Raw genomic sequence first — 25975 nt, forward strand, 5'->3', positions numbered from 1 at the left:
CAGGGCTCTACACATAGGTACTTAATTAGCTCTAATGATGTAGGTTTATGTGGCTATGAGAGAATTTAGGTCAGTCTTTTCCTATATCTTTGCAATTGCCATAGGAAAGTACTCAGAATGCTAGACTGGGAGATTTGGAAAGCAGTTAAAAATGATGTGATCACAGGTGGGGTATTTTTCCCTTGCTTTATTCTTTTCTGGGATTTTTTACGATAAATTATTTTTGTAAATGGAAAAAAAGATTTTAAGAAAACATTAAAGTGGCAGTATTTTGTAAATTTTTATTTAAAAAATCTTAGGTTTTATTGATGACACCTAATATTAAAGTTATGTTGACAAGGTATATATTGGCAATCAGTTTGAAGCTTAAAAGTAAAATGGTTCTTCTGGCTGAAGAGAATGATACAGCCAGCCTTTGCTCCTAGTGTACATTAAATCCTGTTACTTTTAACATGTAGGGAAAAATAGTTATTCCCTGTTATTCACACTGACTTCTCAGGAGTCAAGATTACAATAGTCCTTATATCCACATTTGTCCTCTTTGGATTCACTAGAATATGAGCAGTGCCAAGTATTCCAGTTCTGAATACAGTTTGATTTAGGTTCAAATATTATGACTTAACAGTGAATCAATCTAGACTTTAAGATAAATGATAAGTAAAAATATGTGATTAGTGAAGTTTTATTTAATATCTGCTAGATGATTGCACTAGTAGAGGAGCATTTTCTTAGAATAATTTATTTGCTTAGTTGTGAGACTATTTGAAATGCATTGTTTTTTTAATTTTGTGTTCTTTTTAATGGTAGAGAGATGGAATGAAGATTCCATCATATAAATTTTTGCCTCTTATGTACCAATTGGCTGCTAGAATGGGGACCAAGATGATGGGAGGCCTAGGATTTCATGAAGTCCTCAATAATGTAAGTAAACCTGAAAATCAAACCACAGTTGCTTTTCTTTTATATTATTATATACTACTGTTCCACTCCAGAAAGTGGCAATATAAAAAAAGTTTAGTCACTCATATTAATTATGCTATATAAGGGCAAGAATAAAGATTTCCTTTTGTCTCCTCTCATGCTCCACATAAGTTACTCAATTTCTCTCTCTTTCTTATTCCTCATGTACTTCTGTCTCTCTCTCTCTGATACATACCCATACTCACACAGTCCACCCACTGCAGCATCTAGTACAGTAACACATATCTTAATGTTAAGCAAAATTTAAAAGGTTATGGATTTTCTTTTTTTTTGTTTCCATAAAACTAACAGTTCTTAATTTTATGACAGCTCATCTCTAGAATTTCAATGGATCACCCTCATCATACTTTGTTTATTATACTGGCTTTAGCAAATGCAAACAAAGATGAATTTTTGACCAAACCAGAGGCAGCAAGAAGGAGCAGAATAACTAAAAATGCACCTAAACAAAGCTCTCAGCTTGATGAGGTATTTGGATTGAACATGCATACCTTTTTGAATTGTAATATTCATTTTTTCCCAAAATATTCCTTTCTTAAGTCTCAGGAATTCTAAGAGTGTGTGTTGTTGACAGTATTCAGTTTGTAAATCCTTTGATATTGTGATGCTACCTAAAGTTGGTTCAAAATTCCTGAATATTTCTCAAAGCATAAGAACTGCCAAAAGTATTTTTACCTTTTTCCTCAGAGCAATGAGCAAAGAAAAAATAAATTTTACAAGGCACCCAAGTCATTTACTCTTGAGATTATTATATCTTTGATGTATTTCATTCATAATAAGGTGACTGTTTGTCTCTGAGGGATTATAGTCCTTCCATTGTCTAGCTTTGTGCATAAATTATTTTTCCTTTTGTTATTATAACTGAAAAGTTTAAGTCTTGGATATTTGCTTATGTAATATTTTTTGTCTGTTTTTTATTAATAGGATCGAACCGAGGCTGCAAACAAAATAATACGTACTATCAGAAGCAGGAGACCTCAGATGGTCAAAAGTGTTGAGGCACTTTGTGATGCTTACATTATACTAGCAAATTTAGATGCCACTCAGTGGAAGACTCAGAGAAGTATGCAGTTTGAAAGAATGAGTGTTGCCTTCTTGCTGTATTATTCTCTGTAGGGATATATTAATTATAGAGCTTAATAATGTAAATCTGTTCAACTCACACACATTAATTATAGATGTGAAAGTCCTGATGACTACAACTCACACATGATTCAAAACTTAATTTTTGTCTAATAGCTTCAACACCCCTCCAGTCACTTTTTTACTTAATATCTTTTTGTGGAACTGTTAATAGGTGACTGCACTCTAGGACTTAAAAATGGAAAGACCTTATCATTTTCTCCATTATTCTTCTTGCTGTGTCTATTTAAATAATTATAAGCTGCTATAATATTTGGTTATTTGTATCTCTCTCCCCATACTTTAATAATTGTATTCTTTTTTCTGTTCAGAATCATATCTTCACATTTAAATTCTTATTATTTTAAAATAAGAATGAGGCTTCTCATAGTGTTCCTCTCTAAGCAAACAAAGACTACTGTCATGTCCTTTAGTCACATTTAATAGTAATATGACAGGAGTACATTATCTATGTGCTATTTACACTGTATATAATTATCTTAAGTTGCTCGATTTGACCTCTCAGGTGAATCTGGTCTAGTTACCAGTGCCAGGTAACCTGCAAATTCATTTGTAAGCCATGTTAACCATTGTTATGCCCTGACCCTGAGCGGCATTGTGTCCCGAGCCCTTGGTCTTCATTTCTAAATCAGGGCCTGAACCACAGATTAGCCACAGTTTGGGTTTATGGTATCTGCTGAATTCTCCTGCTTTACCTTCAGTACTATTCCTCAATTTGCAGTTGTCACTGAAACCTCTTTGTTTTAAATACAGAAGGCATAAGTATTCCGGCAGACCAGCCCATTATCAAACTTAAAAATTTAGAAGATGTTGTTGTTCCTACTATGGAAATTAAGGTAATCTACCATTAACTGTTTTGATTTTTTAATTAAGCTAAATTACTCTTTAGTAGGTTAAACCATTTGAAATAGCCTTTTTTTGTAGGTCAAAATTGGTTAAATATTGGCAGTTTCACTTGTTTCAACCTATAGTTGTTGTTGTTGTTGTTGTTGTTTTAATATTTATTTATTTGGCTGCATCAGGTCTTAGTTGCGGCATGCAGGATCTTTCCTTGTGGCGCTCAGGCTCTTAATTGCGGAATGTGGGCTTCTTTCTAGTCCTGGTGCACAGGCTCTCTAGTTGTGGCACGCAGACTCTAGAGCGTGCGGGCTTAGTTGCCCCGCGGCATGTGGGATCTTAGTTCCCCAATCAAGGATCGAACCCACATCCCCTGCATTGGAAGGTGGATTCTTAGCCACTGGACCACAGGGAAGTCCCCAGCCTATAGTTTTTTTTCTTTATTGGATTCCCTTTGCCCAAGACTTAAAATACTTAAAGGCCTCTCCTGCTTTCTTTTCTTTTGCCTTCATTTTTACAGCTGTCATCTTTCTTATGAAGATGTCTATAGACTTATTTTCATTGGCCAGAAGGAAAGATTTCATGTGTTTATGCCAAAATTAAGTTTTAACTGAGCAAGAAAGTCCCTAATTGTTTTATACTGGTTTTTAAAATTCTTTATGCATTAGAATGTATTGACTGATGTATTATGGTATTAAATAATACAATATGTATTGCAATATTAAATTGACTATAATATACATGACACTTTCAGCTATGTCCTGATGGTCTTTTATTGTTAGAAGTACGATGTTGCCAGGGATATATGTAATAATAAATGTTACAGTTTAGAAAATGATCATTTTAACTACATTGTAAAATCTCTCCTTTGAGTTTGTAGTTTAGTGTTTAATATCTGTAGTTATTTGATTTGCAATGTAGCTTCATCATGTGGATTAACCTATCAGCAAGTCATTTAGCTGAATATTTCCTGAAAATGCCAGATTTAGCAATTACAACCAAGAAAACTCCTCTCCGTACTTTTCTAAAATTTACCTTGTTTTTGTGAGGAGATGACTTAATTTATACAGATGACTTAACATATACAGGTCAGTGGCAAGACCTGTACCAGGATTTTCAGTAGTTTTTCAGTAACATTATTCTAACTTTATATGCCCTACTTTTATTAAGAGATGTTTAGGGAGGTAAATTTTATCTATGTCACTTTTTAAAGCCTTTCCAATGTCCAATCTTCTTTCTTTCATTTATAAAGTTACCACTTCAGTTCTTAACCAACAGCACACTGTCATTCATTCCTCTGTTTAATATTAAAATTGTCATTTATAATTCATTTTTCTTTAAATGCAAATTGTGTATCTGAGCTATTGTCATATTTATACATTTTATTAGGTGGACCCCACAGGGGAATATGGAAATCTGGTGACTATACAGTCATTTAAAGCAGAATTTCGTTTAGCAGGAGGTTTAAATTTACCAAAAATAATAGATTGTTTGGGTTCTGATGGCAAGGAAAGGAGACAGCTTGTCAAGGTGAGATTTTCCTTTTGTTGTTAATGAAAAAAGTCAAAAAGAAAACTTTAGTTGATATTTTCTTCCTACTTTGGGTCTTTATTTTTATTCTGAATAATTACAGGTGAGGAAAACATAAAGTAGAAATATATTGTTTTCTAGAAGCAGAATGCTTTTCCTCATTTTTTTGTCTCTCTGAAAGACCAGCCTTATTATAATAGTTGGTTGAAGTAAAAGAATACTTTTAACATGTACAGACATGATGAGATTAACAATCAGCCTGCTTGTTATGGAAAAAAAAATTTTGGTGATTGTTGCTTATTTTCTTGAATAGTTCAAGTTGAAGGCCCTTGCTTCAGTATCCTGAGTCTGGCACTGTGCTAAGTGCTATTAAATGTATCAGAAAGCGACAGCATTCCTCCCTTACTCTGCTCTTAAGCTCTTTGGGCCTTGCTGGGAAGTAGTAGAGAAACAACAGTGCTCCTCTACCCTGGTATTTTACAGTGTGCCCTCAAGTGGAGGGGTTCCAATTATTTTAATTACAAAAGCAGCAAGCGGGGGGAAACTTCTTATTTCTAAATTGGTCTGCCTACCCAGTGGTATAGCTTATTCTAAATGAAAGAATAGTATTAGGTCTTAATTATTTAAGAGACTATTACGAGGAGCATAATCCTCAGATTGATTTCTAAGTGCCCTTTGGCTGTCCTCAGATGACTCTTCGTGTGATTTTATAATAAAGAAAATGAATTACGCTTAGTTATTTGTGTTTTGGTTATTCTGAAGGGCCGTGATGACCTGAGACAAGATGCTGTCATGCAGCAGGTTTTCCAGATGTGTAATACATTGCTGCAGAGAAATACTGAAACCAGGAAGAGGAAGTTGACTATCTGCACATATAAGGTAACTAATTTATACTTCTGCTGCTTTATCAAGAACATGTAAAAGACACCATTATTCAGGCAGGGGTCAGCAAGTGTTTTCTGTGAGGGACCAACATTTTAGACTTTGTGGGCCACATAAGGTCTCTGTTGCATATTCTTTTTTTTTTTTTTTTTCTTCATAACCCTTTAAACCTGAAAGACCATTCTCAGCTCACAGGCTGTACAGAAACAGTCTGGGACTAGGTTTGGTCCAAAGGCCATATATTGCCAACGTCTGATTTAGACAATATTTTTCTTTTGTAAAAGTACACATTAATGTTAATTGCAGGAATTTTTTGTTTCAAGAAATCTTGTTTCCTGTAATAATCAGCTAAAGTATTTTCCCCTTATGTTTGACCATTTGGCCTATTTCTGGTATAAAAGTGCTTATGAGAGGAAAAGTGATGTTAAAAAGAAAATAGTGATTCAGTGAAGAATATAGTATATAATATAGGGTTTTAAAATTTTAAATATGTTAGTTTTTGACTAGGTAATACATTTGCATGGTTCAAAAACCTAATAATAGAAAAAGGTATAAAAAGGGAAGCCTTCTCTTACCCTTTTCCTTGTCAACCTCATGCCCCCTTCTTGTAAGTACCATTTTCATTTGTTTCCAGTGTTATACAAATAGAATATATGAATATATTTCCTTATTTCCCCCCTTCCTAGAGAAATGGCAACATATATATATATATATATATATATTTAAATCAGCAATATGTTATAGAAATTTTTCTCTTATTTTAACAACTGGTTTATGTATTAGTACATAGTTATCATACAAGTCCCTTTCATATAAAATGGGCATCTTGGTTGTTTGTAGTCTTTTGTTGTAGCAAACAATGCCATGCTGCAATAAATAACATTGAACATAAAATATTTCATATATGTGCAGGTGAATCTGTGGGATAGACTTCCTAAAGTTGGATTGATGGGTAAGAGTAAATGCACCTATAATTCGCTAGATACTGTCAGATTACATTTAATAGAGGGATGTACCAATTTGCATTTCCTCCAGCTTTTTGCCTGAGAAGATAATTCTCAAGTCACGTTATTTTATTAATTAATCATTTTTGGCCCTTAAATGAGTGTTCATCTAGCATGTTTACATTTTTAAAAATAGCTGTAAACCTTCATTTTGAAGGGCCTGTTTTTTATAGGTGTTCCTTTCTGGTTTCATTCCTGTATCTCCTATTTGCCCTTTTATTCTTATGTCACTGCTGTAACAAGGCTTATTTATTTATTCATTGTTTCTATTTCGGCGAAGATATAAATAAATTACGATCATTACTGTATAGCAGAGAAGCAACCTTTCAGAGACACTTTTATGATAGTCTCATATCTGTTTCTTAAACCTGCAAAATGGTATATACCACAAGTGTTTATTTTCTCTAGTGAGTTAACCCTACGTAACCTCAAGGTATCCCAACCATCAACTAAGACTAGTTTAAAAATATAATAGAAAAAAGTCCCTTTCACAATAATATAATGTATATAATGTGAATAAACTGCCTAGGATTACTGTTAATAAGAAACATGCGGGGCTTCCCTGGTGGTGCAGTGGTTGAGAATCTGCCTGCCAATGCAGGGGACACGGGTTCGAGCCCTGGTCTGGGAAGATCCCACATGCCGCGGAGCAACTGGGCCCGTGAGCCACAATTACTGAGCCTGCGCGTCTGGAGCCTGTGCTCCTCAACAAGAAAGGCCGCGATAGTGAGAGGCCCGCACACTGCAATGAAGAGTGACCCCCGCTCGCCGCAACTAGAGAAAGCCCTCACACAGAGACGAAGACCCAACACAGGCATAAATAAATAAATAAATAAATAAATAAATAAATAAAATTTAACAAAAAAACAAACATGCAAGACTGTATGAAAAAAAATTACAAAACTATAACCAGAAAGAATAAAGGAAAACTAGGGTAAGGGAGAAGTCCCATGTCTTAAATGGGAAAGCAGTGAAAAATGTCAGCTCATTTCTAATTAATGCATAGACAATGAAATTCCAGTAAAAATTTTTATATCATGGAAACATTTAAAAGTTTATCTTGAAAAATATATTGGTGAGAATGACTAAAATGTCTTTGATAAAAGCAACAGGTGAAAGTGGACTCTGCCTAATCATATGAAAGCAAATGGTAAAGCTTTAGTAATGAAGATGGTATAGTTCGTGACATAAAAATAGATTAATAGCCTTGAAACGGATGTTTATATATACATTTATAAGAAATCAGTATATAGCTTTGACTTTTAGAAAGTTCCTGAATAAGCCTAAAAATGCTATTAACTCTGGGTATGATGGGATTATGGGTAATACCTGCCTTTTAATATATTTTGAATTGCCCTAAATGAACATTTTTTTAAATTATAAAAATAATTGTTAAACTAAAAACACCAAATAGTTAGGGGAGTAAGGAAAAAGAAATTAGATCTACCCTCCAAAATTCTGATTGAGTCAGGCTATTGTAATTGAAAACTGAACTTTTTTAGAGCTTCTTAATTGCCTACAGAAATAGAAATATAAAACTCACTTGTTGGGTGAGGTTGAGGGGTGGGAAAGCATGAAGAAAAGCACACTTTTTCGTAATACCTTCAAGTTTGTGAGAAATTTGTCATGTGAAACTTTGTAGGATATTAACTAATATAATTGATGCTTTCTATTAGCAGTGAACAAAAAAACAAGTTCTCGTGGAATGCTAAGAGCAAAAGTTTAAAAAAGATCTGTGAAATCTATCCTGCAGAAGGACTTCTTTGGTGTGGTTTAGATCAGTGCTGCTCAAATTTAGCAGGCATCGTAATCCCTGGAAGGGTTTGTTAAAACACAGATGCTGAGCCCCTAGAATTTCTAATTCTAGGATGGAGCCTGAAAATATGCATTTCTAGCCAGGTATCAAGTGATGCTGATGCAGCAGTGTTTCAGGAACCGTACTTTTAGACCCACCAGTCGAGTTACTTTCCTGTCATTTGATCTCGCTTAATTATAGGACAAAGTTGATGAGCTGCTAACTGTCCAGGTACTTTAACGATTGCTGAGAAGTGTTTAGAGGGCAGATATTCAATAACGTGAATGAAAGAAAATTCTTATGCTCTAACTGCCAGACTTTTAGATAGCATAGATGATGACTGAAGAACTGGGGATACAATGTGTTGCAAAAAGTTTGGGCTCTAAGATCACCTGGTTTTTTCAGAAAGCCACTCAGGTTTCCAAGCAGATAACACAGTTTAGTTTCCAAAGTTCATTGCTATAAAGCATGAGAGAGAGAAGGCCCTAACCTAAAATATTTTGAAGGCAGAAATGACTAAACTCTATTTCTACCTTATGACTTTTTAAATATCTGATTTTTACAGAGAACTATTTTACCAGTTAAATAGTGGAGTTATTTAATGTTACACATCTGAATATTAAAAAATAACCTCTTAATATGAGAGTTTAGGTTTGACTTTATTGTTTAGAATTATAATACTGGGCCAATAGGTGTATGTTATTTTGAGATTACTCCAAGAATGTGTAAGTTATGTTATAGCTATATTGCTAGTTGTTCTTGATTTCAGTTAACGTTCCTGGAAGTTCTATAGTGTATGTAGGGAAGCAGTCTGCCTAATCCAGGTCTTCTGTGGAGTCATTCGCAATCTGGCATTCAGGTGTCCTGTGATCATTGTGTCAAAAAGAAGGGTCGTTGACTTCCTGAAATTAGCTCTTGGTACCCAAATGTCAGTATACAACCTCAAAAGGAGAGACCTGTATATTGAGGCACACCAGATACCTTTCATCAGAGAGAATCACATGGAGATGAAGGAAGACAAAGTTCTTATTGTATATGCTGACACTGAGACATAGCCCTCTGATAACTAGAATTCGTGTGACTGGACTAATTTATCTCTGCCAAAACTACATTTTTAGAACGTATATTGAACAACTAGCCTAAAGGTTTAGATATGAGAGGATTCATTTTTTAAAATCAAAGTCTTATATAAACAACATTTACGTGCAGAAAGAAGCTTCGTACTTAATTCTTCATTATGCCTTATGCCAATAAATAATTTTTCTTCTTTGTGATATATCTTCCTTCTCAGTCAGGATTCTGGGAGAGAAGTTGTAATGCCCTAAGGCATTCACTGTACATAATGAATTAACTTCATTTCTATGTATCTAGGATGGTACTAGCTGTGTACCTTGAGGTAATTTGAGAAAATAGTCATCAGTCATTTTTTGTGACACCCAGGCAAAATACTCAGATACTCAGATGAAATAGGCTATTCCAGGGAATCTTAGTACCTGAGGAAACACTGCCATTTGCCTTTTGAAACTAGAATTCAACTGTTTTTACATCAACCAACATCACAGTTGAACTCTGAAATGAGATAGAAAAAAGCCAACCTGGTCCTTTCTAGATCAGTCTCTTAACAAAAGACAAGGGTTTGATTTTTTCCCCCATAACTAGATACTAATAGAGAGTAATTTTGGAAAAGGGATCTTTGATGGAATATACTAGGAGGCAAGAATGTTAATGTGATCAAGCATTAGGGGTCACAGCTAGCTTAAAGATAGGGCTGGGTTTTCTGGAAGGAAGGCATTTAGAGCTACTTAAGCAGGGAGGAAAATCGGTTGGAAAGGCTATGAGATCCGTTCATTCATTTGTTCAATAATTGTTGATTTACACACCTAGTGTTGTGTTAGATACTCTAGTAGGTGCTGGGGATATAAAAGTAATAAAACATAGTCCTAGGTCTTAAGGAGCTCACCAGGGGAAACAGACACACAATTATAATGCAAAGTGTTAAGTGCATTTTTAGAGAATGAAAAGAGCTAAAGATAGAGGAATCATGCTTATCTTTAACACCACTGGGGAAGGCCCAGGCTGAGGGCAGGAAGAAGCTCCAGTGCCACTGGGGCACAGAATAGGGAGAGGCTTGGACACCAACTCCCAATGGCCCCTCAACACAAGGCTATCACCCACAGGGTCACTGTGACTTACTGGAGCAAGCAGAGTCTTCTGGGCCAGGGTTCTTCTAGCTTGTTTTTCACTGTACCCAATTAGGAGGCCTCACCGCATTAACAGGCAGCCAGAACCTGTTTAATGGTTGCTTACTAAAATGCCTGTAATCCAGCACTGCTCCTCAGATTATGGCCCTGCCTCTAAAGAGAGGGCCCCGTTTTGGGAGCTTCTTGGCCCTGAGAGTGAGCAGAGGCTCAGGAAGGATGCACAGCATGGGATTCACAGTCTCTGTCCTTCCGCTGCTGGAGACAGTTTAACACCTGAGGGAGTTTGAGAGCAAAGGAGGGACCAGCCCTCTCTGCCCTGCCTCATCTGCCCCTGACTGTGCTCCTATAAGAAAATTGATAAGTAGCCTGAAACCCGTGGTACCAGGGCCTACCCTGTGTCCATGATCCTTGGCAAGCCCTTCCACTCACCCCCTTAATCAGAGTGGGTGGCCACAGAGCAGAAGGAAGCCTGAAGGCCTGAAAAAGGCTTTAAAGCACAAGCCTTTTGCAAGGGCCCCTCTCAGGAACCTCAGGGCATGGCTCCGGTTCTACAGCCCCCAGGACCTACGCCTGTGAACATCCAGGGGCTTATTAGCCTTAGGATCTGAGCAGCAGTGTGTTCCTAAGGCTGAGCCCCACCAGCTGCCTCATCCAGAACTAGCCTCATTTTGGCATCTTTGAGACAGGATGCTGGCCCTGAGCCTACTCATCTAGAGAGGACAGTTGCAAAGTGTTCAAGGCCCGGACACCGTAAAAGCTGGGGTAGAGCCCCCATGAGAGGAACATGAGCCTTGCTCTGGGATCACAGCTGTAGAGGACCATTTCAGGGGAAGGGCAGAGTGGGCAGAAGAGAGTAGGGGTATGTGTGCAGGCAAGGAGGTAGGGGGAGTGGTGACTTAAGACAGAAGCATCTTATATTCCCTATATCCTAATTTTGTTTCACTTCAGGGCTTTTCACTTCCCTTTGCCTGGAATACTGTTCCCTCAGATCTTTGCATGAATTATTATTCTTTCAGGTTTTTCTCTAATGTCACCTCTTCAGAGACGCCTTCTCTGACCACGTCTCTATTACTCATTTTTTTAAATGTATGTTTTGTTCTATTATAATACTCGTTACCTGGCATCATTAAATGTCTATTAGTGTATACGTTCTGACACCAGAAAGAAGCTTTATGAGGGCATGGTCTTCATCTGCCTCGTTGCCACTCTATTCTTAGTTCCCTAGCACTGTGTGTAACACGTAATAGACTCTCAACAAATACAGTTACTAAATTAACGAAAAACCTCCTTCATGTTAAGACACAGAACATAAAACAGTAAAACATATTTGAGTACATTAAAATTAAAAATATAGAATTAAAGATACTGTAAAGACAGGTGGCTGAGAAAACGAATTTTAAAATGTTAATAACACAAAAAGGATTGTTATAATATTAACAGCAAGAAATTTATATATAGAATATGTAAATAGCTCTTACAAACTAGTAATAAAAAGACAAGCCAGTAAGAAAAAAGGTAAAGAATACAAACAGCCAGTTCACAAGAAGAAAACATTTGAATAGCCAATAAGTCTTATCAGATTATACTCTACTGGGAATCTGGAAAATACGAATGAAAACCACTGTGAGATACTATTACACACCTCTTGGATTGGCAAAGTATAGAAGTCTGACAATACATTGGGAGGTTATAGAATAAACTCTGCTAATGGGTATATAAATTGGTACAACTACTTTGTATAGTTACTTGGCAATATATGGTTAACTAAGTTGAAGATGCATCTCCCGAATGACCCAGCTCTTCAATTTCCAGGTACATGTATACCCTAGAGAAACTGAAATATATTCATTAGTAGATTAATTCATTGCAGCAGTGTTTCGGGGAAATCTGGAAATAATATAAATGTTAATCAATATTCCGATTGTATAAATTGGATAATTGTGGCATGTTTATACAAAGTACGGTTGTTAAAACGAATGACTTAGGATTAAATGTACTAACACAGTTAAGGTAAAACAGTGTTGAGTGAGAAAAAAGCAAATTGCAGAAACATACATATAGTATAAATACTCTTTATTTAAAGCTTACAATTACTTATGTATGTATAGCTTTGAAATAAAAATACTGTATACCCAAAAATACAGGAACATGAGAAGCAAGTTAGCAGTCATCTTGTTGGTAGGGAGGGGCATGGGGTCAGTGAAGGGTACAAAGAGAGCTTTGTCTCTTGCCCAGCAAATATGAATAATCTTAGATTTGATAAAGCTGTTTAGTAGGTAAAAGGGTGTTTGTTTATATTATTTTCTACATTTTATGTATATTTATAAAATGTCATAATTTTTCATGTTCCCAGTAAAATTGCTTTTATGTTTAGGAATACATGTCCTCTTGGTGAAGCTAACGAGACTACGAAGCAAGAATGCATACACTTTCGATTATTAAAGTATACTAAAATTGACACTACATTTGATATTTTCCAAAGTGAAATTCTTTGAATTTGATATTAAAAGTATAGGAAAGCAAAGTTAATTCCTCTGCTAAATGGAACAAACTAAGTATGGCTCAGTCGCAGATGATGAGTATAATTAACAGGATTGACCTCTCAGGGATCATGGAGACTGAGAGAAGAGCAGGTTCTCAGAAGTCTATGCAGCAGCCTAGAAAATCTTGTTCTTTGAGCTTGTTTATTTTCAGTTGCTTTCTTCCTGTGGACAGAAAAATAATAGTATAACTTGAAAAAATGCTTCACGCTGACTCTGATAGTTGAGTAATCATCACATGCTCTTTAATGCCTTTCCGTAATCAAAAGATACTTAATCTGTAACTTCAGGTGGTTCCCCTTTCTCAGCGAAGTGGTGTTCTTGAATGGTGCACAGGAACTGTCCCTATTGGTGAATTTCTTGTTAACAATGAGAGTGGCGCTCATAAAAGATACAGGCCAAAGGATTTCAGTGCCTATCAGTGCCAAAAGAAAATGATGGTGAGTAACACTCAAAAACATAAGTTACTGGAAGATTATTTAATAGCTTATTAAAGCTGATATCAAATATTATGGAATGTAAAAAGTTTTAATTTCATCAGGTAATTGTTAATGACAGTAAGTATAAGAAAGTAAGCTCACCAGAATGAAAGTGTGTGTGAGTGAAAAAGGAAGGTTTTTAAACTGTGTTAAGTGTCAACCCTTGTCCTATGAGAACTTAACATTATTCAGTGTATGCAAATTTGCTTCCAGTTTGGGGTAAGCTAATTCTTAACAAAACAAACAAACAAAACACTAACTAAAACCAAAAAAAAAAATTATGAAATAGAGACATTCAAAGACATTTGCCACATCACACTGGCCATCCGGTCTGGCATTCATTCACCCAATCAGTGACATTTATTGAATGTGTCCTCTCTACCAGATACTATGCTGAGACTTCACAAATATGACTAATCACCATCATACTTACTCCATTTTAAGATGAGAAGAAGTTCTGAAGATTTTGCTTACTCCAGGTCAATGAGCTAATAGATAGTGGAGCAAGGATTTAAACCTTGTCTGTCCAACTCTAAAATCCATTTACTTTTTCTTTTGTTGTGCTTTCTGTTATATGTTTTTTAAAATGTATGGTAAAGTACTATAGGGATTGTAATGGAAAGGTACTGTGCAGGCACAGAGGAGGAAGTGATCAGTTCTACCTGGGACAGGGAGGAGTGGAGAGAATCAGATTCAAGAAAGACTTCATAGAGGAGATTTTTGTTTGAGCTGAGTTTTATAAATGAATTGGTTTTCCAAGCAGAGGAACATACAAACAAAAAGGAAGGAGGCATGAACAGGCAGGTAAAGATAGCATAGGCTTAGGTTTTGAGGAGGAATAGACGAGATTGAAGCAGTAGTCGTTAGTCAAAAAATGGAATGTTATGAAATGTTCAGAAATTTGCACTGTATCCTGTAGGCAATAGAGAACCCTTGAGAAGGACAGTAATATCAGATTGGCATTTTAGAAAACTCTGACAACACTTATATTTTTGAGGGTTATATTTTTGAGAAAGCTGACCAGAGGCATGAGGCGGAGTCTGAACCAAGTAATAACAGTAGGAATGGAGAACAGGCAGTTCATATAAGAAATATTAAAGAGGCAAAACTTAGATGATTTGGTTGCTGTTTAGAAGTGGGGTTGGTGAAAAAAGAGTATCAGTGGCACCCAGTTTCCTGGTTGGTATGATGGAGTAGGTGGAGAAGCTATTTACCGTGTTGATGAATAGAGGAAGTGGCTGAGTTTTGCCAAAGATGAGAAGGTGAATTAGTTTGGATTTGGAAATGATCCAAGTGAAGATGTTGAGTGGGAAGTTGGAGAGGCACATCAGGCTGGAGCTTATTAAAGATACCTGAGCCAAAGATACAGATTTGGACGTCATCAGTCCATAGATGAGGATTGAGCCTTTTGAAGTAGATGTGCTTTGCTTCAGGAAATTATTATATAGTAAGGAAATGTTGAAGGACAGATCTGAGATGTGTCAGCTGCTTTGCCATCCATCCGGGATTGATTCTTCCATTCTTTCTCTTTTTCCTGTTTCCTGTCACACACCTAGTGCTGTGATACACCTGAGACTATCTGGAGCCTACCTTTGGCATTTTTGTGTTTACTTCCACATAGATTACAGAATCATTCAAATTAGAATTGAATTAAAACAAATAACAGTCACTGTTGGTATGCCACCTTCCCCTAAAATTAACATGAAAACCCTAAAGGGATTATAACTTGTTATTAATTGCTTCCCTGACCAGACTTTTATTAGCTTCTTGTGGGTAGAGATAATATCTTGTTCATCTTTTTATTGCCTTTATATCTATCATACTATTCTCCTATTGAAACTCCTAGTAGACGTCAGTTAAATTAGTTGAACAGAATATTCAGAAAATAATTTTATATTTTATCTATTAAAGGATGTACAAAAAAAGTCTTTTGAAGAGAAATATGAAACCTTCATGGAGATTTGCCAAAATTTTCAACCAGTTTTCCGTTACTTCTGCATGGAAAAATTCTTGGATCCAGCTGTTTGGTTTGAGAAACGATTGGCTTATACTCGGAGTGTTGCTACTTCTTCTATTGGTAATCTTCTTACACATTTTAGTAGATTCAGCACTTCCTACATTCTGAGTTACAGGGGGATGGTGGTGGTGATGGTGTTTGTTAACCAAACCATCTTCATCATTAGATCATTGTGTTTCTTGTTCATCCTGATTCTTAGCTTCTAAATGTAGCTCTTTGTAGCTTTGGCAGGAGAGAATTTCTTTCTTTCAGGTAGGGAAATAAGACTGGTTATTTTTCTTCATTGCTTAATAGTGAATATGGCTTATTTTCTTTCCCCTCAATGTATTATTTTCTGGGATTTTCTTTGGAAAATAATAAAACTCGTGATAATTCCATTTAAGTTATTTCCTTTAATTATTATTGTTCTTGCATACAGCCTCTATAATACCATGACATTAACACCCAAAGATTGATTCTGTTTAATAGAATTTTGGTTTTGGAATAGAAATAATGATATATATTTAAATATTCTGTGTACAATATATATTTTGGCTTTTTTGATTTCTGAGAGATTGGAATAGTTAGATAGGGCAGTTAACACAATCTTAGAGTATGAGAACCAACAGGAATATCAGTGATCTATTGTTTTTTAATTAAAGACCACTCTTTTCATCACTTAGGTACAATACACCAGGAAGGCAGGACATGTATATTTTGAAAATTTTCTAGGTAATAATGAAACCCTCTTTTTTTCTACAATGAGAATCATTAATCTGATGCAACTGATTTAGTTTACAAACGAGAAAGTAGGCCCAGTTAATGACAGAGCTAGCCATGCACCCCAGGCATCCTGACACCCTGACCACTATTTTTTCTGTAACACCTCATAGTGCGTTTCATTAGGTTTAAAGCATTTTAAAGCATGTTATCATCTGTGTTAAAAACAGAAATGTAGGGGCTTCCCTGGTGGTACAGTGGTTGAGAATCTGCCTGCTAATGCAGGGGACACGGGTTCGAGCCCTGGTCTGGGAAGATCCCACATGCCGCGGAGCAACTAGGCCCGTGAGCCACAACTACTGAGCCTGCGCGTCTGGAGCCTGTGCTCCTCAACAAGAGAGGCCGCGATAGTGAGAGGCCCGCGCACCGCGATGAAGAGCGGCCCCCGCTTGCTGCAACTGGAGAAAGCCCTTGCACAGAAACGAAGACCCAACACAGCCATAAATAAATAAATAAATAAATAAAATTTAAAAGTGTTAAAAAAAAAAAAAACGGAAATGTAGTTTTTCCTGGATATATATACCTGATGAAATGAATTATTGACTAATTTGTGTTAAATATAATTCATCAAGCAGAAGAAAGTTTCACTGAAGAATGAAGAATTTACCCATAGGTGCCTCAATTTAAAAGTATACTCAATAAATATTTGAGTGTATATAGTTCACTGCTTTGGCCCTGGTAAATAATGGGTCTCAATTTTAACCACACTCAATTTTGAAGTATTAATATTTTAATATATGTGCTTATTAGTAAATGGAAAACTTTTTTAGCAAATCATCTAGAATTTGTAAAATGCAGTATAAATGAAAATAGCTGGCAAGATTTGACTTAAACTGAAAATGACCAGTTACGTACATAATTTCCTTCAAGTAGGCAAAAAAGCCTAAGCTACTTAAAAATTATATAGAGTCAGTGGTATTAGTTGAAATTATGGCTAATTGTGTTTTAGAAATAGATTATATCAGTAATTTCAGATTGTTTTTTTTCTAGTTGGTTACATACTTGGACTTGGTGATAGACATGTACAGAATATCTTGATAAATGAGCAGTCAGCAGAACTTGTACATATAGATTTAGGTAAGTAACAAAAGATATGTTTCTTTGTTCAGTAAATATTTGGTCATCAAGAAATGTTGTTTGCCTGCCAGGATATTGCAAGTATGAGAGAGAGAGAGAGAGAGATCAAAACAATAAATACTGTTTAAAAAAAGCATAAACACAGTGATGCTGGAGGGAGTAGCTAATTCTGCCTTGGATAATGAGTGACATTTAAGCCAGGTCTCAAAGAAAGAAAGGATAATCTAGAGAGAAGATAGAGCAGATACGAAGGGAGGAATAATGAAGTTGTAGCATGTTTTAGGAATGGTGAGACATTAAATGTGGCTGGAGTGAAGTTTGCATGTAGTTGAGTAGCTTGAGGTATAGATTGGTACTAGATTATAAAAAGCCAGGCCAAGAAGTTTCAACTTTAATCTGTTAAAAAACGGGAAGTAAATGAAGATACATTTAATCAGGACATAATCTTATTTGATTATTGGAAAGATAATTTGGGGAACAGTATCTACGCAGTAGGAAAACAAACTAGGGGATGTTATAGTAGTTTAGATGAGATAATGAAAGAAATGATTTAGACTAAAGTTGTATGAAACAGGAGTTGGATTTGGGGGACATTTTTGTAGTAATTTTGCACCAGTGATATATTAGATGTGGAAATAGTGGGAGAGGGAACTCCAAGATAACTGAAGTTTCTAGCTAAGGAAAACAGCAGGTTTTGTAGAAAATAAGAAACTGATGAGTTTAGTTTTGTACGTTGTTTTGAGGTATTATTGGGATTTCCAGGGGAAGTAGACAGTTTAATATATAGGAAAGCAAAGATGTTGAGCATAGTAAGAGATGTAGGACTTTTCAGCAAATAGAGTTTAGTTGAAGTCATTGGACTAGAGGAGGTTCTAATCTTGTACATCATCCTTGATGAAGAGAACTAAGGATGGAATTGTAAGGAATATCAGCATTAAAAAGGCTGAGTCTTGGGTTTTGCCCGGTGGTCCAGTGGTTAGGACTTGGCACTTTCACTGCCGAGGGCCCAGGTTCAATCCCTGGTTGGGGAACTAAGTTCCCACAAGCTGCACAGAGAGGCCAAAAAAAAAAAGGCTGAGTCAGAAAAGAAAAAAAAAAAAAGGAATAACCAACAAGTCATAGAAACTAGAGGTAGGGATATCTTGGAAGACAAGAGAGGATAAATTTTCATGGAGGAAGAAGTGCTGTGCTCAGTAGTATCTGATGCAGAAAGGTCAACTAAGATGAATGCTGAAAATAGACCTTTGAATTTAACAATTAATCAATCTTAGTAAACTTTGGATAGAATGGAGGAAGTAAGATTGTGAAAAGGCAAGGATTAAATGGAAGTTAAGGATGTGTAGGCTAAGAATACGGAACTGTTTTTCAGGAGGTTTAGAAGTAAGGGAAGAATGAAGAGGAATTTGCTGCAGAGATGGGAGACACACGTTTGGCCCCCTCCCCCCACTTCTTTTGGTTTTGAGGGTTTTTTGTTCTTGTTCATTTGCTTTCTTAAGATGGGAGATACTTATAGGAGAGAGACAAAGATAATTGAAATAGCAAGGGGAATCATGAAGTATGTGAAGGTGTAGAGTTGGCTTTACACTGGAAGCGTGTTAGCTTTTCCTCCAAGAGAAGAAAGGATGAGTGCTAATAGGAAAGTCTTCAGCTAGAGGGGAAAGAATTTGAGGGAAATTACATTTGCTATTCTGTTTTCTCTGAGAACTGGAAAGCATGTTTATTTGCTAAGAATTGGAGGGATGGTAATTGGCCTTAAAAGAACAATAAAATTTTAAAAGTGGGTACCATGGAAATGAGACCAAGGGCTGACTAGAAAGGCATAAATAAAAAAGACATGCCAAGCATTTTAAGGGGCATTTTAGGGTGATAATCCTAAATTTGTAGTGTCATCATATGATTTCTTCCAGCACCCTCAGCATCCCTGGAATTTAAGTTCTAGTTTGAAATGGTAAGTGTGGAGGAGCAAGGGGCCAAGATGATTTGAGTTACTAATGAGAGTAATCAACTTTGCAGTCTATACCCTGAGCTGAGTAGGGAAGGAAGAGAGACTAATAGACTAGAAATCTCAGTGAGTTTGAAGATTATTTAACACAAATAAAGGGGTAGAAGGAGAAGAGGTTTGAATTAAAATGTAGAATTTAAGATTTCTTAGACAGTACAGTTTTAGGAGATTATAAGTTCTATAGTATAAGTTTTTGCTAAGTGGTTTGCTAAGAGAGAGTAAATTGAATTTCATTAGAACAGAGAAGATCAAGAATATTATATGGTTTTCCCCAGAATGAATTCCAGAGTTAGGACAGAGAGGAAGATAGTGAGCTAGGTCCACACCAATATTCAATGAATTTGATAGGAATTCTTAGATGTTGGGGTATAATAAATATGAGGATGAGTGGAGTTGTTAGAGCCAGAATGTGGGAACTCAGTAGAGGAGTGAAATTGTGCATGAGAACAAAAGGGCAGTGCAGTGGAAGCTGCAAAGTAGAGATAGGAGTATGCCAACCGATGTCCAGGCCATGCTAAACACATCTATAAATGACAAAGGTAAATTGGTATAACCAGTTTGGAATACTGTTTGGCATTATCTGCTAAAGCTGGGAATTGTAACCCAGCAATTCCACTGCAGTAAAAATGCACGCATGTGTATAAGAATGTTCATAGTAGTACAATTCATAATAGCCCCAAATTAGAAACAGCCCCAACCCCCGTCACAAATAGAATGGGTGAACAGTCTACAGCCATACCACCCTGAACGTGCCTGATCTTGTTTGATCTTGGAAGCTAAGCAGTGTCGGGCCTGGTTAGTACTTGGATGGGAGAATGGATGAATGAATTCTATTGTATTCATAAAATGAAATACTATATAACAATGAGATTGAATGAACTATAGCCACACTCAACATGGAAGACTCACAATGTTAAGTGAAAGAATCTAGATACAAAAGAATATATACTGTATAATTCCATTTATGTAAAATATAAAACTGATAAAATTAATCTACAGTGTTGGAAGTCAGGATAGTGGTAAGCCTTTGAAGAGGTGTTTCATGATTCATAGGGAGATGAGGCAGGGCTTCTGGAATGCTGGTTACATGGTTTGTTCATTTTATAAAATCTTAATTAACCACACACTTGAATGACTTTGATGATTTGTACACTTTTCTGTGTATCTCTTTGATTATCTGTTGCTGCATAAGAAACCACCCCAAATTTAGTAGCTTAGAACTACCGTTACTATCTCCTGTAGTCTGTGCGTTGACTGGTCTCAGCTGGAAAATTCTCACTTACGATCTTTCACACAGCTGTAGTCAGCACCTGGGCTGAATTTACTTTAGGATTCAACTGGGCCAGTGTCCAAGATGGCTTCTTACACATTTGATGCTTCATTGCTCCTCCATGTGGCCTCTCTGTCTAGCAAAGTGACCTGAACTTCTTACAAAGCATCTCAGGGCTCCAAGAGGAAGGAAGTAGAAGTTAAGGGTTAGCTTGCAACTGGCACAGTGTCACTTCTGCTATATTCTCTTAGTCATAGTAGTGTCATACGACCAATCCAGATTCTTCCCTCTCTTTCGGGGACTCCAATAACAATACATTAGACTATCTCACTGTATCACTTATGCTGTTTACGTCCTTCTCTATATTTTTCAAACCTTGTTTTTCCTTCAACTCACCCATGGTGTCAGTGGAAACCATGCGGGGAGCCTGGACTTCCCGTGTCACCAATCTGTAGCAAGGAACCCCCTTTCCTCTTGGATGTCAGAGGAGGCCAAGTGGGGAACCTGTTCTTCTACCACGACTTAGCAGTAAATAAGGTGGTTACTCCCAAAGCCAGCAAAAATAGAAGTGTAGATAAGATCCAGAGTTTCATAATGTAATATCCAAAAAGGTCAAAATTTCAATTGAAAATCATTTGTCAGGAAAATTGCAGTTTGAATGAAAAACAATAGACGTCAGCACTGAGGTGACAAAGATGTTAGAATTATCTGACAAAGATTTTAAAGCAGCCATCATAAAAATGCTTCAAGGAGCAATTACAAACATGTTTGAAACAAATGAAAAGGTGCTAAGTCTCAGCACAGAAATAGTTTCAACATAGAAATAGGAAATATAAAAGAGAACCAGGTGAAAATTTTATTTTCCATTTTTTTGGATGATTCTCTAGAGAACTATGTTGAGTGAAAAAAGCTAATCCTCAAAGGTCACATACTGTTTGACTCCATTGATACAACATACTTGAAATTACAAAATTATAAAAATGGAAAACAGATTAGCGATTACTGGAAGAACAGGGGGTAGGGTTAGGCCTTGGGAGTAAGTAGGTGTGGCTAATATGGCATGAGGGGTCCTTGTGTTGATGGAAATATTCTGTATCTTGATTGTATCAGTGTCAACATCCTGGTTGACATCCTGGTACTGTAGTTTTGCAAAATGTCGCCATTGGGGAAAAGTGGATAAAAGAGATATATATATATACACACACACACACACACACACATATATATATATATATCTTCTGCATTTTAAATTCTACCCTTCACTACCTCATTTTTAAAAGTCACCCTTTAATATAGATTTCTCTAATTACATCAGTAAATAATTTTTTTAACTTGATTTTTTAAAATTGAAGGTGGATCTCCTGGAGAATGCTGGAGATGAAGAAGGCAGGCAGAGCAGAAATAGAATAAATGACTGTGTGTTTTAGTACTGATTGAATATTGGTGACAAATTATTTAGTGCCTCTGCAAAGTTCACATGCCAGTTGAGAGGAAAGTAAATTAGCTATGGGACCTCCTAACCTCACTGTATTTTTTACTTTAGGAGTTGCTTTTGAACAGGGTAAAATCCTTCCTACTCCTGAAACAGTTCCCTTTAGACTCACCAGAGATATTGTGGATGGGATGGGCATTACTGGTGTAGAAGGTGTCTTCAGAAGGTAAGCCAAATAGGGTAAGGTAAGGCAGATGATTTTTGGTGTTGAAATTATTTGGATTATTGATTTCTATAGATTATAGAATTCACCCTTACTAGAATTATTGTACATTCCAGTGCTTTACCAGTACTAAGGAAGAAAAGACCTTGGGTAAAAGCAGTAATAATTTCCCCTTCCTTCAGACCACCTGGGACCTCACCCAATATGACACACATACTGTCCTCCCTTACTGCCTTTGGAAGCAGCCTGCCTTTACTTTTCACACCTCTGTCCTCGCTAACTCTTTGTTTACTGATCAGAACTTCTCTTGGGTGCTCATTCTTGGGTATATAAATTATCCTAAAGGAGCTTATGATCTGGTACCAATTCCTGCTAAAAGAACTTTGCAGTTCCCTGTAGTTTTCCCAGCATAGTCTACATACTCAACTTTCTTTCTTTTTTAAGTCTACATACTCAGCTTTTAGCAGGGCAGATTCTAGTCAAAGTAAACTGTAATTACCATAATAATCAACTGAAAGAAATGTTTCATAGTAGTAGTGTGTTATTCTTATAAATGCTAAGCTCATATTCACATATATATTTGTATTCATGTCAGAAACATCTACTGAAAATCCACTCTGCCAAGTACTATGCTCTTTGAGGTATTAATTTGGGAATTATTAACAAGAATAGTCTCAGCATACTAAACATGAGTATATAGGAGGTAAAGATATGTTGAAAATGTTGGTATATAATAAAGTGCATATTTATAATGTGTTTGTAGATGCTGTGAGAAAACCATGGAGGTTATGAGAAACTCTCAGGAAACCCTGTTAACCATTGTAGAGGTAAAGTATATTATAAGGAAATCTTTATTTCTCTGCCTGATAGACTGTGTATCTTGTTAGGAAGGCACTGATTGGAGGATCAGTGCTTTGTTCTAATGAGGTGGGATGATGCTGGGCAGCAGGAGAGTAAATAGTGGCTTAGAAATGCCTTCAGCCCCCTCAAGTGTCTTGGAATGTTACAGCGCTATGAGTAACCTCTAGTCTTCAATACATACATCAGCACTTTGACATCTTAGGTACCTTGTATGGTATTATTTTCAGAATGGTTTCCTTTGGAGTTTGAAGAGAAATCAATAAGTTGTATCTCCTTTTCCCATGCCCAGGTTCAGAACCATGTAGTGAGACAGATGGAGATCAAAGTGTCAGCATTGTTACTGTAGGAACATGACTGAGCAGTGAGGGCCAAACTGGCTTGCTGCTGGTGCCACCTCAGTGCCTCTTTGCTGTCTTAACCTGGGGACAGCCCACCGAGTGGGGTTTGGGCCTACAGGGCATAAACACTCCATCAGGATCACGGCCTCATGTTGATCAGGGCAGAAAGGGAAGGAAGTCCAGCAAATTTCCAGTGCTTATGACGTTAATTCTACCCAAGTGAGAACTGGGTACCCGAGGCAGTCATTCTCTATCCTAGTAAAGGGTATGTGGGGCAAGAGATCAGGAGAGTGTCCTCCACAGGGAAGCTTGGAAGTAGAGTTGAAGCATGCCTCCCTTACATTCTTTCAGCTTTTTGTTCCTTTAACTGGTGGTGCTGGACCTGGCTGCACTTTACTATCACCTGTATTGCTTTTAAACAACATTGATGTTGACCAAATTTGAACTAAGCTTCTAGGGATGAGGCAAGAACATTTGTATTTTTTAAAAAGCTTCATTGGCATTAACCATTAAGCCTGTGATCAACAGGGGTGGAACTATATCCCAAGGAGGGTGAAATTTATAGTCTATTAGGGTGGTCCTGTGTCTACTGCCTTTATGAACCAAAGTCCTCTTTATAGCCCCTTTGGACTGCTGGTGGCGATATGGATTTTTGGTACAAAGAGAGTTAAAATGGGTCGCAGTAGTGTGTTGATAAAGTTAACTCTAAGGCTGTGCTGTTCCCAAGCCTGAAAAAGCTTTCCCCTTTTCCCATATTATGTTCATACATATTGTCATTTGTTTGCCATTGGTGCTGCAGCAAGAATAAATGATAACATGGATGCCTCAGTAATGCAGAAATCAAGGTCTAAAATCAAATTATCTTGCTTTTTTGCATTTAAGACCAAAAAATCCAAACTTTTCAAATTAATTTAAGATCCAAAGAAGTTTAATGTATTCCCCAGTATTTTACTCTGTTCAATCTCAGTCAAAAGGATTTTTGTGTCTGGGTAGATGTGGGGGTTCCTTCAGTACCGATGTCCTGAGTTGACACTTGCTAGAAGACGGTAGTTCCTTCAAGGCTTCAGAAGTTTTATTAGTTGAATGCCAAATTGCTCGTGAGCCTCATTCTTTAAAGAGTGGTAGGAGATAAAGTTAGAGAGGTAATAGTGGGCAGATTATTTAGGGGTTTCTACCTTAGTGTGAGGATTTTAGATTTTACTGAGTAAGATGGAAACTGTTGGGGAGTTTCAGGCCACTGCATCTCCACCTGCAATAATGGTGTCACTTATAAGCTTTATAAGCTTTGTGTATTTTACACTGATTTGCCTAATCTTCCCTCTGTAAATCTGTCTGAATTTCCTGAAATAATTTAGTGTGGTTGTCCCAACCTTCCCAGCTGACCTCACTGTGGACTTTGTGCCTTCAGCTTTAGCAGGGTACTTCTCAGGAGTTTTGCTGGATCCCAATCCTCTGGAATGTCATTTCAGTCTCCTCTTTTGTAGTCATCACGTTTGCTCTGTTAGATTTCATTGAGCCGCGGTCACTGTTTCTGATATAATAACAATTACAACTTCTCGCTTCCTAACCCTCTTTAAGAACACTGTGACTTGGCTGCATTTCCCTTTCCCTCTCAGTACATTTGTCTCTACTGGCCTTCAAGATCTCATTTTCTTTTTCATAATAGACCATCCTGTCTTCTAAGATTTTATCCATTCTACTAAGGTAATCTCTCCTTTTAACTCAATGGTTCTTAGCCAAGTGCAGTTTTGCTCTCTAGAGGACAGTTGGCAATGTCTGGAGACATTTTTGATTGTCATAATTGGGGCTGGGGGAGATGTGAAGGTACTATTGACATCTAGTGGGTAGAGGCAAGAGATGCCACAAAACATTCTATACACACAGCCCTCACACCAAAGAAATATCCAGCTAAAAAATGTCAGTAGTGCCAAGATTGAGAAACCCTGCTTTAACTTAATCTGTATTCCTTTCTTGTTTTTGTTCAACCAGTTCTGTTCTGATAATAAAGCTAAAGTATATTTTTTTAATTACTCCAGTTCCTCCTTGATTCCAGAATTGGCAAATATGATTCCTAACACAAGCCCTTGGGTTTGAAATAATTCAATTGTGTTGTTTCTCTGTTTCAACCAAAGAAGACCATATAGTCTGTTTATAATAGAGGCCCCCATTTCTTTTCATTAGTTGGTTAATAAAATATATGTCCCTTTTGGGGGTGAAACTGGTTTGAATCCCTGAAGTCTAAACCCATGTCAGTGCCCAATTTGAAGTCACATAGAAACCCTTAAATTTATGGACAAACCACATATATTCAGAGTCAGTCCCTCTGTATTTTTTCATAGTCCTGGAGGGTGCTCAGAACAGCATAAACAGATGACCAGGTTTTGGTACTGCTGATCTAGTATTTGTCCTGGAATTTAACGTGTAACGCTAAGGGCATTTTATAGTATCAGACTGCAGACCTACCTAGAAACACAAAAAAGGCAGCAGCAAGAAAATATTCCAACTTTGTAATGCTGGAATATCCTGCAAAATCAGGCATTCCTGGAACTGAGTCTTCACTTATTATTAAGACCTGTATGGTAAGCATTTGCTGAGGCCTATTTA

General features: G+C 36.7%; 2 protein-coding genes and 1 non-coding gene across 5 annotated transcripts in view; 2 read left to right on the forward strand and 1 right to left on the reverse strand.

Annotated features, from left to right (window-relative positions):
* ATM (ATM serine/threonine kinase) overlaps positions 1–25975 on the forward strand; it is a 139935-nt gene that overhangs the window by 112506 nt on the left and 1454 nt on the right. For 2 of the 3 annotated variants that reach the window (XM_068556799.1, XM_068556798.1), the window contains 11 exons: positions 812–921; positions 1291–1449; positions 1906–2044; positions 2878–2960; positions 4351–4491; positions 5254–5370; positions 13204–13353; positions 15304–15469; positions 17159–17245; positions 22061–22175; positions 22936–22999. In XM_068556799.1, the coding sequence (XP_068412900.1) occupies positions 812–921; positions 1291–1449; positions 1906–2044; positions 2878–2960; positions 4351–4491; positions 5254–5370; positions 13204–13353; positions 15304–15469; positions 17159–17245; positions 22061–22175; positions 22936–22999 (1331 nt within the window). Of the gene's footprint in view, positions 1–807; positions 922–1290; positions 1450–1905; positions 2045–2877; positions 2961–4350; positions 4492–5253; positions 5371–13203; positions 13354–15303; positions 15470–17158; positions 17246–22060; positions 22176–22935; positions 23000–25975 lie in introns of those variants that run through there. The other variant, XM_068556800.1, reaches the window with a different exon arrangement.
* C11H11orf65 (chromosome 11 C11orf65 homolog) overlaps positions 1–25975 on the reverse strand; it is a 133822-nt gene that overhangs the window by 16516 nt on the left and 91331 nt on the right. The gene's annotated exons all lie outside the window — the stretch shown is intronic.
* TRNAE-UUC (transfer RNA glutamic acid (anticodon UUC)) lies at positions 18204–18276 on the forward strand. Its single transcript has one exon. It is a non-coding gene; the product is annotated as a tRNA-Glu (tRNA).

This window comes from Eschrichtius robustus, chromosome 11 (assembly GCF_028021215.1).
Source record: "Eschrichtius robustus isolate mEscRob2 chromosome 11, mEscRob2.pri, whole genome shotgun sequence".
NCBI lineage: Eukaryota > Metazoa > Chordata > Mammalia > Artiodactyla > Eschrichtiidae > Eschrichtius > Eschrichtius robustus.